The sequence below is a fragment of the Oncorhynchus kisutch genome, linkage group LG28 (assembly GCF_002021735.2).
Source record: "Oncorhynchus kisutch isolate 150728-3 linkage group LG28, Okis_V2, whole genome shotgun sequence".
Lineage (NCBI taxonomy): Eukaryota > Metazoa > Chordata > Actinopteri > Salmoniformes > Salmonidae > Oncorhynchus > Oncorhynchus kisutch.
The window spans coordinates 19,099,310-19,115,645 of record NC_034201.2 but is presented as its reverse complement, the minus strand read 5'-3'; the positions used below and the strand labels follow the sequence as shown (position 1 = coordinate 19,115,645).

At 40.1% G+C, this 16,336-nt stretch overlaps 1 protein-coding gene across 1 annotated transcript in view; it reads right to left on the bottom strand.

Moving 5' to 3' along the window:
• Positions 1-375: 375 nt before the first annotated feature.
• Positions 376-16,336, bottom strand: part of LOC109873084 (calmodulin regulator protein PCP4-like) — a 33,134-nt gene continuing 17,173 nt past the window's right edge. Inside the window, exons 2-3 of the mRNA XM_020464603.2 lie at positions 11,008-11,056; positions 376-1,545 (exon numbers count right to left, since the gene is read on the bottom strand). Coding sequence (XP_020320192.1) covers positions 1,406-1,545; positions 11,008-11,056 — 189 coding nt within the window. The 3' untranslated portion in view covers positions 376-1,405. The remainder of the gene's footprint in view (positions 1,546-11,007; positions 11,057-16,336) is intronic.

Here is a 16,336-nt window from a genome sequence, read left to right as displayed (position 1 = left end):
ATCTGTTTTTGTTTTGTTTTGATGGGGTATTGTGTCTGGATTGGAAAAAAATGATTTAATCAATTTTAGAATAAGGCTGTAACGTAACAAAATGCGGAACAAGTGATGGGGTGTGAATACTTTCCAAATGCTCTGTATATAGTGTACTTTAAAAGAAATTTTTATTTATGTAAGGTCCTAAATCATTTAAAACATGCATCTCATCTTATATTATCTTATCTTACCATAAGGACATATTGAAAATCCTTTATTCTACAACCGAGTGATCCCAAAAACTACCAGACACCACATAATCAAACATAAAAATAATTAATAACATGTCAATATGGGACCATAAACGAACACAATAATTAAGAAATAACTTCTGACACAATGTTTACCTCTTTGGGATATTTATTAAGTATATATTATTTGAAGGTGTCTACTGAAGGATGATGGTATTGTACAGTATATTCTACTCATTTGGTTTTGAGCAATGACTTCAAAGGAAACAATGGGGATTTAAATCACAAGATCAATAGAAACACAATCAAAACCAACAGATGTAAAAAATAAAAGTCAAAACCAGAATATATTTTTCTTCTTCTATTGACGTTGATGTTAAAGGGAAGCAAGGAAGAAAGAAAAGATCCACAATTTTCACATGAATAATGGAATAAGCCCTAGATTTAGTTGCCAAGTTGCAGAGAGATATCAGAGACATTGGAAATAAAATTAGACCCATTGATTCAATTCTAAATGCTTCAGTCATAAGGTATGAAAGACAATTGGCACGGCGCTAGCTGGGAGGGATCAAACAAAACAAGCTGTATTGCCTGGAAACACTCCACAGTGAGAGGTAAACACCATTAACAGACCTCCTAGGATAATAAAATCTTTCGATTTATGATGCCATAGCTGAAAAGAATACCAATGCAATCATGACTGGAATCTGACGATCAATCATCACGAATACATGTTCCTCCTGTGGGTGATAAAACCCTAGTTCCAGTTCCTTAATTGCTTTACGAGCTAACCTAGCTAGCTTTTTACTGTTCAAATGTGTATATTATAGCATACATGACATGAGACATGAGAGTAGTACTAAGGGTTTGGACTGCTACAGCAACTGGACAATATAGAGAGTATAACATTATCAATAAAACACCAAAAAAGCCAAATCATAGGAAAGATCAAGATATATCCAGAACTGAATCATAACGTATGGACACAGCAATTAATAAGAAGTTACACATAATCATTTCACAAAGATATCAGTGATCCCTTGATTTTTTAACCCCCCCCCCCCCCCCTCCCGCCGTTGAGTCCATAACAGTGTGGTTTGATTGACATGCAAGACCAAGCCCCCAATTGGTGCAGTCCCAGCTTATAGGAGACAGAGCTGCCTGGTCCTGTCCTGCCCACTCTAGGACTTCACTTCCTGCTTCTTCTTGCTCTGGAACTTCCTGAACTGTGATTGGATCGCCACAGCAGCCTTCTCCGTCTCAGGGGCCTTCATGTCGATGTCCGCAAAGTCCTCCTCAGGAGCATCCTTCTTGGAGTCATCTGTAGGAAGGGAGGAGAGATGGTGAGAGACTACAACAGAAAATCTATTAAAATAAAATTGTATTGTCACATGCTCCGAATACAAGAGGTGTAAACCTTACCGTGAAATGCTTACTTACAAGCCGTTAATCAACAATGCAGTTCAAGAAATAGAGTTAAGAAAATATTTACTAGATAAACTAAGTTTTTTTTTTTATGAACACATGGTTACATAACAATAATGAAGCTATATATAGGGGGTTACCGGTACTGAGTCAAGGTCATTTGTATAGTGACAATGTATAGATAATGAACAGCAGTGTAAAAACAAGGAGGGAGGGTCAATGTAAATAGTCTGGGTAGCCATTTGATTAATTGTTCAGCAGTCTTATCGCTTGGGGTTAGAAGCTGTTAAGGAGCCTTTTGGTACTAGACTTGGTGCTCTGGTACTGCTTGCTGTGCGGTAGCAAAGAGAACAGTCAATGACTTGGGTGACTGGAGTCTTTGACAATTTTTTGGGCCTTCCTCTGACACGCCTAGTATATAGGTCCTGGATGTCAGGAAGCTTGGCAGCAGTGATGTACTGGGCCGTACAAGCTACCCTCTGTAGCGACTTACAGTCAGATGCCGAGCAGTTAACATACCAGGCAGTGTGGAACTGGCCAGGATGCTTTCGATGGTGCAGCTGTAGAACTTTGAGGATATGGGGACCCATGCCAAATCTTGCGGGGCAAAATGTGTTGTTGTGCCCTCTTTACAACTGTCTTGCAGTATTTGGACCATGACAGTTTGTTGGTGATGTGGACATCAAGAATCTTGAAACTCTCGACCCGCTCCACTTCAGCCCCGTCGATGTTAACAGTGGCCTGTTTGGCCCTCCTTTTCCAATAGTCCATGATCAGCTCCTTTGTCTTGCTCACATTGAGGGAGAGGTTGTTGTCCTGGCACCACACTGCCAGGTCTCTAACCTCCTCCCTATAGGCTGACTCATCATTGTCATTGGTCAGGCCTACCACTGTTGTGTCATCAGCAAACTTAATTATGGTGTTGGAGTCGTGCTTGGCCACGCAGCCGTGGGTGAACAGGAAGAACAGGAGGGCATTTTTTATTATTTATTTCACCTTTATTTAACCAGGTAGGCCAGTTGAGAACAAGTTCTCATTTACAACTGCGACCTGGCCAAGATAAAGCAAAGCAGTGCAACACGGACAACAAAACAGAGTTACACATGGAATAAACAAACGTACCATCAATACACAATAGAAAAGTCTATATACAGTGTGTGCAAAGGAAGTGAGATTAGGGAGGTAAAGCAATAAATAGGCCATAGTGGCAAAATAATTACAATTTAGCAATTCAACACTGGAGTGATAGATGTGCAGAAGATGAATGTTCAAGTAGAGCTAATGGGGTGCAAATGGGAAAAAAATATATAACAATGTGGGGATGAGGTAGTTGGGTGGGCTATGTACAGGTGCAATGATCTGTAAGCTGCCCTGACAACTGATGCTTAAAGTAAGTGAAAAAGATATGAGTCTCCAGCTTCAGCGATTTTTGCAATTCGTTCCAGTCATTGGCAGCAGAAAACTGGAATGAAAGGCGGCCAAAGGAGTAATTGGCTTTGGGAGTGACCAGGGAAATATACCTGTTGGAGCGTGTGCCATGGGTGGGTGTTGCTATGGTGACCAGTGAGCTGAGATAAGGCGGGGCCTTACCTAGCAAAGACTTATAGATGACCTTGTGCCAGTGGGTTTGGCGACGAATATGAAGCGAGGGCCAGCCAATGAGAGCATACAGGTGGTAGTGGTGGGTAGTATATGGGGCTTTGGTGACAAAACGAATGGCACTGTGATAGACTGCATCCAATTTGCTGAGTAGAGGCTATTTTGTAAATGACCTTGCCGAAGTCAAGGACCAGTAGGATAGTCAGTTTTACGAAATAGGAAGCAGATTCTAGATTTAGTTTTGGATTGGAGATGCTTAATGTGAGTCTGGAAGGAGCGTTTACAGACTAACAAGACACCTAAGTATTTGTAGATGTCAGTCAGCACCGTCCAAAGCAGTGATGCTAGAAGGTGCGGGCAGTGGTCAGTTGAAAAGCATGCATTTAGTTTTACTTGCATTTAAGAGCAGTTGGAGGCCACGGAAGGAGTGTTGTATGGCCTTTAAGCTTGTTTGGAGGTTTGTTAAAACCTGTTTGGGATAGGGGGCAGCATTTTCACGTTTGGATGAAAAGCGTGCCCACGAGCAGACAAACTTTTTGACTTTGTCTGCTCGTGCGTCATGAATTTGGATTACTGGGCTGAACACGCGAACAACAAGGCGGTATTTGGACATAAAGATGAACTTTATCGAACAAATCAAACATTTATTGTGGAACTGGAATTCCTGGGAGTGCATTCTGATGAAGATCATCAAATGTAATGGAATATTTATAATGTTATTTCTGGCGGATATCTGTTTGGCTTGATTTGTCGTCTGAGCGCCGTACTCAGATTATTGCATGGTTTGCTTTTTCCGTAAAGTAAAAAAAAAATCTGACACAGCGGGTGCATTAGGGAGAAGTATATCTTTAATTCTGTGAATAACAGTTGTATCTTTTATCAATGTTTATTATGAGTATTTCTGTCAATTGATGTGGCTCTCTGCAAAATCACTGGATGTTTTGGAAGCAAAACATTACTGAACGTAACGCGCCAATGTAAGATTTTTGATTTCGGACACGATGGGTAGATTAACAAGAAGTTTTTCATTTGGTGTATTGCACTTGTTAATGTATGAAAGTTACATATTTCTAAAAAATAGATATATATTTTGCGGAATGTTGTCGAGGGGTGCTGCTAGCCATAGGAAGTTAACACAGTGTCCAAAGAAGGGCCAGAATTATACAGAATGGTGTTGTCTGCGTAGAGGTGGATCAGAGAATCACCAGCAGCAAGAGCGACATCATTGATGTATACAGAGAAAAAGTGTCGGCCAGAGAATTGAACCCTGTGGCACCCCCATAGAGACTGCCAGAGGTCCGGACAACAGGCCCTCCGATTTGACACACTGAACTCTGTCTGAAAAGTAGTTGGTGAACCAGGCGAGGCAGTCATTTGACAAACCAAGGCTGTTGAGTCTGCCGATAAGAATGCGGTGATTGTCTGAGTCGAAAGCCTTCGCCAGGTCAATGAATACGGCTGCACAGTATTGTCAATGGCGGTTATGATATCGTTTAGGAATAAGCACCCCTGAGGGGCCCCAGTGTTGAAGATCAGCGTGGCAGATGTGTTGTTGCCTACCCTTACCACCTGTGGACGGCCCATCAGGAAGTCCAGGATCCAGATGCAGAGGGAGGTGTTTAGTCCCAGGGTCCCACATCCGACGAGCGTCAGAGCCAGTGTTGTAGGATTCAATCTTAGTCTAGTATTGACGATTTGCCTGTTTGATGGTTTTTCTGAAGGCATAGTGGGATTTCTTATAAGCTCCTTGAAAGTGGCAGCTCTAGCCTTGAGCTCGGTGTGGATGTTGCCTGTAATCCATGGCTTCTGGTTGGGAAATGTACGTACGGTCACTGTGGGGATGACGTCGTCGATGCACTTGATGAAGCCAGTGACTGAGGTGGTATACTCCTCAATGCCATTGGATGAATCACGGAACATATTCCAGTCTGTGCTAGCAAAACAGCCCTGTAGGGTAGCATCCGCGTCATCTGACCACTTCCGTAATGAGCAAGTCACTGGTACTTCCTGCTTTTGTTTTTGCTTGTAAGCAAGAATCAGAAGAATAGAATAGAAGGTTAGAATTGTCTCATTTAGGGCGAGGGAGAGCTTTGTATGTGTCTCTGTGTGTGGAGTAAAGGTGGTCTAGAGTTTTTTTTTACTCTGACATGCTGGTAGAAATGAGGTAAAAATGAATTTAAGTTTGCCTGCATTAAAGTTCCTAGCCACTAGAGGAGTGCCGCTTCTGGTCTTAGTGCCAGCATTGGTTTGTGGTGGTAAATAGACTGCTATGAATAATATACAGTAGATGAGAACTGTCTTGGTAGATAGTGTGGTCTACAGCTTATCATGAGGTATTCTACCTCAGGCGAGCAATACCTCAAGACTTCTTTAATATTAGACATCGCACACCAGCAGTTATTGACAAATAGACGCACACCCCGTCCCTCGTCTTACCAGACGTAGCTGATCTGTCCAGACAATGCACGGAGAAGTCAGCCAACTCTATATTGTCCATATCGTCGTTCAGCCACGTCTCGTTGAAACACAAGATATTACAGTATTTAATGTCCCGTTGGTAGGGTAGTCTTAATCGTAGATAGTCCAGTTTTTCCCCCAATGATTGCACGTTGGCCAGTAATACGGAGGGTAGTGGTGGTTTACCTAATCCTCAGTGAATTCTTACAAGGCACCCTGACCTCCTCCCCCTTTTGGGCCTTGTCTCGACAAGGCAGTATATCCTTCTTGTTTTACTCATTAAAGAAAAAAAGTTTGTCCAGTTCGAGTTGAGTAATCGCTGTTCTAATGTCCAGAAGCGCTTTTCGGTCAAAAGAGACAGTAGAAGCAACATTATGTACAAAATTAGTTTTCAAACAATGCGAAAAAACAAACACAATAGGACAGTTGGTAAGGAGCCAGTAAAACAGCAGCCTTCCCCTCCGGCACCATTATAGCGTAGAGCATCTGGGGAGTTGACTGAAATGTTTTTATAAATGGAATTAACCTCACCTCTGGCGTGCATTATTAGTCTTCCTAGGAAAGTAACTGAAGACCTGTATCACCAACACTAAGAATCAGCATCACCAACAGTATTCTGCTGCCTCCCTTAGAACAATGTGGATTATCCCAAGATGTCTGCCTGCTTTTTCTTCAGATTGTATCTTTTATTTCAGCAGGGTTTAACCTTGGTCTTTTGTTAACAGCTTTAGAACGTGCCTTACTCTATAGAAATTAGTGATTTGAATTCAATTCAATAGATTATGTTTAAGAAGCAACCTTTTACGAACATATACACAGGGCAGGGGGCATTACAACAACAAAGACTTTAAATCAGGGGATAAACTGTCAAATATGAGGCAAGGCAAGCCATTCTAATCTCTCATACATATACTGTACATGCTGTCAAGTCCTCTATTTATCCAGGAGGATTTAATTGTCTAACTCCCCTTTCATTATTCATGCATTGCCCCTTTTAATTCAGGAGACAAAATACATGTACGGTAATGATGTCATGTCCTGAGATCCTTTTTATTCTCTATTTTGGTTAGGTCGGGGTGTGACTAGGGTGGGTAGTCTAGTTTTTTTATTTCTATGTTGGCCTGGTATGGTTCCCAATCAGAGGTAGCTGTCTATCATTGTCTCTGATTGGGGATCATATTTAGGCAGCCTTTTCCCACAGTTTTTTTGTGGGATCTTGTTTTTGTGTAGTGCCTGTGAACACTGCATTTACTTCACGTTTAGTTTGTTCTGTATTGTTTTTGGTGAGTTTCATTTAATAAAACATGTGGAACGCTACGCATGCTGCGCCTTGGTCCATTTATTCCAACGATCGTGACAAATGAGTATACATCAGAATATACAATTGTTAATTTACTTACAAAGGTAATGATAAACGTTTCTTTAATAAACAGATAATCGTACCCAACATGCCAGCAAAGACGAAGTGGGTTCAGGTCAGTCCCCATGCTAGATACAGAATTGGATTTGTGATGTGACTGTGTGACCTAACAAGCAATAGTGGGTCCAATTTCAGTGATATGGGTTCAATTACCAGGTCTGATTCCAACATCAGAAGGATGCAATAGTTTACAGGTATTTTTTTATTAAAATAATAGTAATGCAAGAAAAATAGTATACAGGTATAGGATCTTAATTTAACCAGTATTGTAGCAGCAAAATAATCTGCAGCAACAGGATTTGAAAATTTAGTCCATAATATTGCTTGATCGGTGGATAAGCTAATAGCTGGCCAAAATTAGGCTACATGACAAGTGCAAAACTGTTACTATAACCGTGTGGTTTTCAGTGAATCTATGCATATCATGAAGCTCATCTGTATTTCCTGCGGCACAGGAAAATACTCAGCAACAAAAGTGTGATCGAATTAAGAGCCCACATCTGTATGTCATTCTCCATTCACATGCATCTACTATGTGTTTTTTATACCGAAAGAGCCATTCCTTTACAAGACATGACATATGCATTTTACATTGAACATAGTTGTGAATGTACCAACATACAAAATGTGAACGCATACAAAATGGACAACATACATTTAGGTTTAGATGGAATTTCTTGATGACCTTCGAAGACAAAAATAATGTAATGGAAATAAATGTATCCCTGTCTGGCTCCTGACCTATTTAGTGTGTTTATATGCTGTTTAAAATGTCATGCCTATTTGAAAAGATGTGCGCTTCTTACATTCACCTTTTCATGTTAATTCAAATACTTTTAATTTGGTTTCAATACTTCAAAAGCAAATGGGAGGTCCAGGCAGTCACAAAAATATATGGGTGCTGGTTAAATTGTGATTTTAATGAATGGAGCGAATTTGGAGAGTCAGTTTTTTCCCCAGTGAGCAGGGAAAATCGCCTACCAAATTACAGATTGTTGAGTTGCAGCGGTCAGTGAAAAGCGGTTAAATATGCCTATCCAATATTTCAACATACAATTGTAGGAAAAGCATAGTTTAGAAAGCAAATGGCTATTGCTGAAAAGAGAAGACAAAAACGACTCTAATCTGTCTCTAGTTATCAAAATTCTCAACTCCCAATTGAGCGAACAGTAGCCTATCTTATAGAGTGGTGAGGAGGAGGAGTCTTCGTGTCTGAAATAGACTTCACCATTCAGTTTATGGATTCAGGTTCACTCAAACATTGTTTAAGCATTGTTTTACTATTGACAGTTACAGCTGATTTCAGGATTGTATATATCGATTCGCTCTCCTTAAATATTTATCTTTGTTTCATGTAGTTATACAATCATGTAACTAAGAAATTCACTGGAAAGAAACCAGAAAATGATTGATTGATTTGTTGAATAGTCATGACTGGTTTGAGCCATCTGTCATGTCGTAACACAACGGTGGCGAAGGATATCATTGCTACTTAACACAGATTCAAGTTCAGTTTTGAGATTCATTGGCTTAGGGTTAGCTGGAAGCTTCTGACTGGTCTTGGAAATGTGACCTCTCCCCGCTTGGCTCGATGGGATATGTAGTGATATTGCCAACACAGCCAGATATGTACACAGTCTTGTACCCTTAACCTTTTTCAAATTGACTATCATATTTGTTTATTAAAGCTGACTTTATTAGTAAAATTAGTAGTTCAAGAATGTCACAAGTTAATTTACACGAGAAAACAGCAACTCTACAGAGCGCCAATGGCTACAATAAATGTCAGCGTTCCTCCTCGCCACCAGTGGAGCGCATCGGCCATATCCCCAGTGAGCGCGCGTCCTTGGATCAGTACCACTGTAAAGTTTTTTGGGGTGACAATAATTTCCTCCTCCAGGCTAGATGGGCTCCCGAGTGGTGCAGTGGTCTAAGGCACTGCATATCAGTGCAACAGTCATCACTGCAGTCTCTGGTTCACATCCGGCTGTGATTGGGAGTCCCATAGGGTGATGCACAATTGGCCCAGGTTTGGCCGGGGTAGGCAGTCATTGTAAATAATAATTTGTTCTTAACTGACTTGCATAGTTAAACAAAAATAATGATGGATGTCATATTGTACAATTTGTGTCTCCCCTTTTCGTAATTCATTTTTACTGATTTGTTTCCCACTGGGCACAGACGTCAAGTCAACGACTATTCCATGTTGGTTCAACGTAATTTCCTTGAAATTACGTTGATTCAACCAGTGTGTGCCCAGTGGGTTGTCAGTGTCAGCAGAGAAGGCTTCTAATTGTATCATATTAAAAAAGCTGTTGCTTATGTCTCCAGTCATATAGCCTAAAATGGATGTCGGCATTTGAAGTCGTCCCTGTTGTGACTTGATAGTGTGTATTATGCATCTATTTCACGCTGCACTGTATGCACCATTACACAAGTAAATGAGTCAATTTATGATGAAGATAAGTAGTGGTTGACATTGTATATGCTGTTCCACACACTTTCAAACCTAATATTGCCGTGAAAATTGATGGCTGGAGTCATTATTGTTTGGTTTTTTTCTTGTTTGTTTTTGCTGTTTTGTTTGACTTGTGTAGAAATGCAGTAAATGAGCTTCAATCCTTGGAATTCACACCCCACTTTGCCATACCCTAGGTTTAGCTGAACTGATGCCACTGGTTGGAGCTGGTGACTGAGATTTATGCTGCTCAGGGACACTGGGACAATGATTGATGAAGGTCTAGTCTCAGAACACCTAGGGGAGATCATTCAGTATAGAGGAGTATAGCTGCAATCCAGACTACATGAAATCCTCACTACCACGTATATAATCCACCAAGTTTGATGTAACTTGCATTGGACTACAATAAAAAATAGTCAATGTAATTCCCTATGGTAAATGTGTTTTCTCAACTTAAATGTAGGCATTGAAATATGACCATAGTGGGACAATTCTAGTTGCTCAGGTTACAAAAACATTTAAACAGTTAAAACAAAGAAAGTAGAACTTGACAAATGCCAAATAAATGTACTCAATCAAAGTCACACATTCAATCGACTACAACTATGGTAACTGGATAGATTATTCAATCATGAAAGACACTTTTGGCACAGCTGATGGATAGTATGTATGGGACTTCACATACAGTTTATACATTTCTTTGGAGTTTTTCAACCCTATACTCCTATCAGAAAGTTATATATAATATATATGACTAAAATAATCACATTTATCTAATCTACATTATTGTAAACTTAAACTTCAGAGGTAATGAGAAAAATGTAAGTTATTTGGTCCAAAATCTATTTGAAGTGACTTTCAATTCAATTTCTCATCTAGTCACATTTGCTTTACCCAGATAGCTGAATTCTACATGTAATGTCATTTCTGGATATCAGAGTATCCTACCAAGTATCCTGCAAGCCTAATTTTGCTGTCTCTAACTCCAGCGATTTGAATGACATTATCATGACAACAATACCATGCCCTAGTTTTGAAAGTAATTATTTCTGTGAATCCCAGGCTTGAATGTGCCCAAGGTAGATCAAAAGACTATTTATTATTTAATCATGGCGTCTTTTCTTTCATTAAAAAACACAAAAGATCTAGTCTGACATTATCTGTCAAGTTCTGAGACATCTCTGCTTCTCAGTTTTTGGACATTAAGTTCTCCATGAGTAGAAGTGGAGACGGTGGACTCTCACTCAATGTGTTCTATGACTCTCACTCTATGTGTTCATATGTACCAACATGGATGGAGTTTTCTGTCATGAATTTCACAAGACAATTTTTGAAAGCAGGACAGTAGTTCTACGTGATGTATGGTTGTACAGTATGTTGTGTATTTTGTAATATTTGGTCTATATAAATCCTTTACCCACCTTGTCCAGAAGGTTTGCTGTTTCCACTCATGGCTCCAGATCCTGGTCTCTGCAAAGAAAGATAAAGAAAGTGATCAATATTCCTCCTTCAATATTTTACATAAAGGGCAACACTTTGAAGTAGACCAGTAGCCAGAAGGTAGCTGGTTCAAAAGTGGGAATTAAACACATACATGCATACATGTGTGAGCTTCAACTACCGTATATGAGAAAGAGTGTGTTCTACAGTAGCAGCTGAGCAGCAGATACTTCTGCTCTGTGGAGGAACACCCTCCCCATCCTGCACATCACTACCTGAATTATTAATCCATGGCTTTCAATGAATTTCAAACACAGTAGCTCAGCTTTGATGTTAGGCAGGCTGCTGAGAAGAGAAAACAACAAAAATGTCCTCAGTTCTCGTATAGAAGCCAGAGGAAGGAAAACTCATTTCGAGGCTTTGCCATCTGTCTCACTGTTAGTGTGGGGAAGAAAATCACAAAGATTCACTGGGGTGTTGAGATAGCTTCCTTGTTGGGTCTCATCTGTCTGTGTTATATTCTGTCACATGGTCTGAGATTGATACTGTGGCTCACCATTGGCTACTACCACCCTATGGTGATGCTACTAACACCCCCCTACTCTCTCAATCTCTTGTCCTTTCCCCCTCACTCCATTTCTACCTCTGTTTTCCTCTCCCCCTCTTTCTCTCCCCACTTTTCTATCTTCCAGTCTCCTCCTGTCTGTAACATGAGCTGCTCAGTTTTGAAAGATATTGCGAATAACTGCAAAAATGTTGCTCAGGCTCTCCACTTTCTGGAGGACCGAGGTTTGAAATCAGTGGAATGACCCGTGGAAGCAGAGTATGATAGCTACAGAGAAAATTCAGACATTTGATTGCAAATGCTAAGGGAGTCAAAAAGAGAACACAGGCAGTTGTATAAAACACCCGTCTCCGGATTACATCTTCAAACTATGGACAACCATGGCATCCATGACAGAGAGGGCAAAGGGTTCATCCATGTATATGGGTAAGAGAGCCTAGCTAAGAGAGTCTAAGTACATTTTCAGATGTTATACATTTCCAATTTAGTCAGAAAGTCGTTATCATTGCAAGTTAAAGCGTACTGTTAGCTAGCTAACGTTACGTCTATGATATGTAGTAATATTATTCATATAATATTGTTGCTAAGGCTCTGCACTTTCTGGAGGACCGAGTTTTGAAATCAGTGGAATGCCCAGTGCATTTGCATTCCTATGTATAGCCTAATGTTAGTTTTAACTACATGTAGATTCATGCAGGGTAGTAACGTTATGAGTTGGGATTATGGTTCATTGTTTAGCTAACTACATGTCTAAACAAAAGACTCCACTATGCAAGTAATCATTTCACTGTACTGTTTACACCTTCTGTATCCTGTGCATGTGACAAATAAACGTTGATTTTATTTAATATAGTGTGTGTTTACCAGAGACGGTAATGTGAAGAACAACACCAAAGTCAAATTAGGATATGACGTTAGGCCAATGAGACACTGTCCAAGTTCTCCAGTAGAATGCCCTGCCTTTATTTAGTCACACGCAGAACCAATTAGCTTGCCAATCACTTGTAAATAAGGTTTTTGTTTATTTTCCGGTAATAATTAATATAAATTAGCTGAAGTTCAGACGTTGTCAGCTATATGATATGGTAATTATTTGAACTGGCTAGCCAACTAACTTAAAGTTAGCTAGCTAGCTAACAAGCTAGCATTTACCCAAAACATTGTTTAGAAAGTTGCTTTGCTAGATTGAAAAATGTATAAATTCGTTTTTAAACGGATCGATTTATTGGTGTTAAAATAGACCAGTTATGCTACTTTGGACCAACAAGCTGCTGATTTTTGTATTTATACTTTTTCATAAAGACAATGACAAGTTTGCTGTCGGACGACAATAGAATGTTCATGATGTCACTGCAACAACTGTCTACAGACATGTTGATAGACGTAGTATAAACCAGCCTTTAGTCTTAATCTTTGGTTGTTTAGTACACTACAGTACTCACTGTTTAGCACATGACCTCACATGTGAATCATTAAAGAGATGGGTGGGGCTATGGCTTAAGAGGATATGAACCATGATGAATGGGTGTAGCCAAAGAAGAGCTCTCCAGTAGGTGAACCAAATCATTCAAGGGCCATTTTCTCAAAAGCGGGGTAGCAAATTTATCAACATTCAAAGCGGAATTACTTTCCCATTGTCTCCTCAACTGTAGTGTATGATACAGTTGAAGGTGGAAGTTTACATACACTTAGGTTGGAGTCATTAAAACTTGTTTTTCAACCACTCCACACATTTCTTGTTAACAAACTATACTTTTGGCAAGTCGGTTAGGACATCTACTTTGTGCATGACACAAGTCATTTTTCCAACAATTGTTAACAACAGACAGATTTCACTTAATCACAATTCCAGTGGGTCAGAAGTTTACATACACCAAGTTGAATGTGCCTCTAAACAGCTTGGAAAATTCCAGAAAATTATGTCATGGCTTTAGAAGCTTCTGATAGGCTAATTGACATTATTTGAGTCAATTGGAGGTGTACCTGTGGATGTATTTCAAGGCCTACCTTCAAACTCAGTGCCTCTTTGCTTGACATCATGGGAAAATCAAAAGAAAATCAGCCAAGACCCAGAAACAAAATTGTAGAGATCCACAAGTCTGGTTCATCCTTGGGAGCAATTTCCAAACTCCTGAAGGTACCAGGTTCATCTGTACAAACAATAGTATGCAAGTATAAACACCATGGGACCACGCAGCTGTCATACCGCTCAAGAAGGAGACGCATTCTGTCTCCTAGAGATGAACATACTTTGGTGCGAAAAGTGCAAATCAATCCCAGAACAACAGCAAAGGACCTTGTGAAGATGCTGGAGGAAACAGGTACAAAAGTATCTATATTAACAATAAAACTAGTCCTATATCGACATAATCTGAAAGGCTGCTCAGCAAGGAAGAAGCCACTACTCCAAAACTGCCATAAAAAAAGCCAGACTACGGTTTGCAACTGCACATGGGGACAAAGGTGATACATTTTGGAGAAATGCCCTCTGGTCTGATGAAACAAAAATAGAACTGTTTGGCCATAATGATCATCGTTATGTTTGGAGGAAAAAGGGGGAGGCTTGCAAGCCGAAGAACACCATCCCAACCGTGAAGCACGGGGGTGGCAGCATCATGTTGTGGGGGTGCTTTTCTGCAGGAGGGACTGGTGCACTTCACAAAATAGATGGCTTCATGAGGAGGGGAAATATGTGGATGTATTGAAGCAACATCTCAACACATCAGTCAGGAAGTTAAAGCTTGGTTGCAAATGGGTCTTCCAAATGGACAATGACCCCAAGCGTACTTCCAAAGTTAAGGCAAAAAGCATAACAAAGTCAAGTTATTGGAGTGGCATTCACAAAGCCCTGTCCTCAATCCTATAAAAAATGTGTGGGTAGAACTGAAAAAGGGTGTGCGAGCAATGAGGCCTTCAAACCTGACTCAGTTACACTAGCTCTGTCAGGAGGAACGGGCCAAAATTCACCCAACTTATTATGGGAAGCTTGTGGAAGGCTACCTGAAATCTTTGACCCAAGTTAAACCATTTAAAGGCAATGCTACCAAATACTAATTAAGTGTATGTAAACTTCTGACCCACTGGGAATGTGATGAAATGAATTAATGCTGAAATAAATCATTATCACTTCAAATATTCTTGACATTTCACATTCATAAAATAAAGTGGTGATCCTAACTGATTTTTACTAGGATTAAATGTCAGGAATTATGAAAAACTGAGTTTAAATGTAGTTGGCTACGGTGTATGTAAACTTCTGACTTCAACTGTATATACTTTTCTAGCTCTGAGTCTGTACTTTTATCCAATGTAAAAAACACAATTTCAAGTTTTGCTACACAAGACCGAATCGAGCCGGTCAGTCACATTTCACAACTGGAGAGGGGAGGATGCTTTTATTGCTTTTTCCACTGTGCTGTTGTGATTTACAGTAGAGCTGCTCAACACGTATAGAGTGGTTACAGAGGTTAATGAAGAAACAGTCATCGCTATCTAATCTGCTCTAATCCTGTTGTTGCTCATTGTCATTGCTGACCCTGTAATAGTTTGTTTGTTTTCTCTTTAATCACATGCAACCAGCGGCCAACAGATGTTATAGGGAGCGGCTGTGATGAAAACAATAAAGGATGGTTTCTCTTACTCTACATCAGTTTGAGGTGAATCCCGGATTCAGGATTGCATCAGCTCTTTGAGCATGCCCCAATCTCTACTCCATCCATCCCTCCCTCCCTCCCATCCTTCCTCCTCCCCCTCTATCTGCCTGGATACGGTTAGAACTTACATAACCAGGCTGGTCATAGTGTTCAGGAGGATTACTCTGACTCTGGGGCACATTTACCCCACATTATTCCTCTTTCTTCTATATGTATTTATCTCCAGTGAGGCTCTTATCTCTCTCTCTTTCAGCTCTATTTTTGTTAAACAGTGCCTAATAAATGTAAAAAATAATAATAATAAATTAAATGTGCATTTAGACGCCATGACTGAATTTCAAATGAAACATTTGTCACGGCCCCTTGATTTTCACATTCTCTTCTTTCACTTCGGCTTAGCTCCTTGATGATTATTGTTCCCTCGCTCATGCCAGCTTTTGTCAAAGTCCTGCCAGCAACATCATCAACAAACCATTCAAATCCTCATTATGTATTCTATGTAGTACATAATTATGGATCACATACTCATTGTGTTGTGGCGGCTTTCCACACATTACCATTTCATTATACCAAACACAGGCACAACGAAGTGTGGGCCGCTGTCAGATGAAGTGATGAGTGTCACTCTGTTGTCCAGAATGAATAGGGTTCCATGTGGAGCGCAGTCCCTATCTGAGCCACTCTACTACTGTAGGGGTAAATACTGGATTCTGTACCAGGAACAACTACAATCCCTTTAATGGGCACACAACAAAATACATCCTCATACACCCTCTGACTTATTTTCCCTGTTTTTTTCCCCCTCGCAGGTCTTGTCCTGGAGGCAGAACTGAGTGTTTTCCCCTTTAATCTCACAAAATGTTAGGCATGATGCAAGATAGCTAGCTAAGTTAACTAGCAAACAGTAAGGATAAACAATAATACAACCATTTACTGTTGTAAATCTCTGAAACTGAAGCTGGTTTTACAATAAAAAATATTTGCCTAAGCATGCCTGATAGACATGGCTGCAGGTCAATATTGTCTGCCTACCTACCTACCTACCATTTGTACAGTCTGGTCACTGTGCAAAGTTTGAATGTCATATTTCAT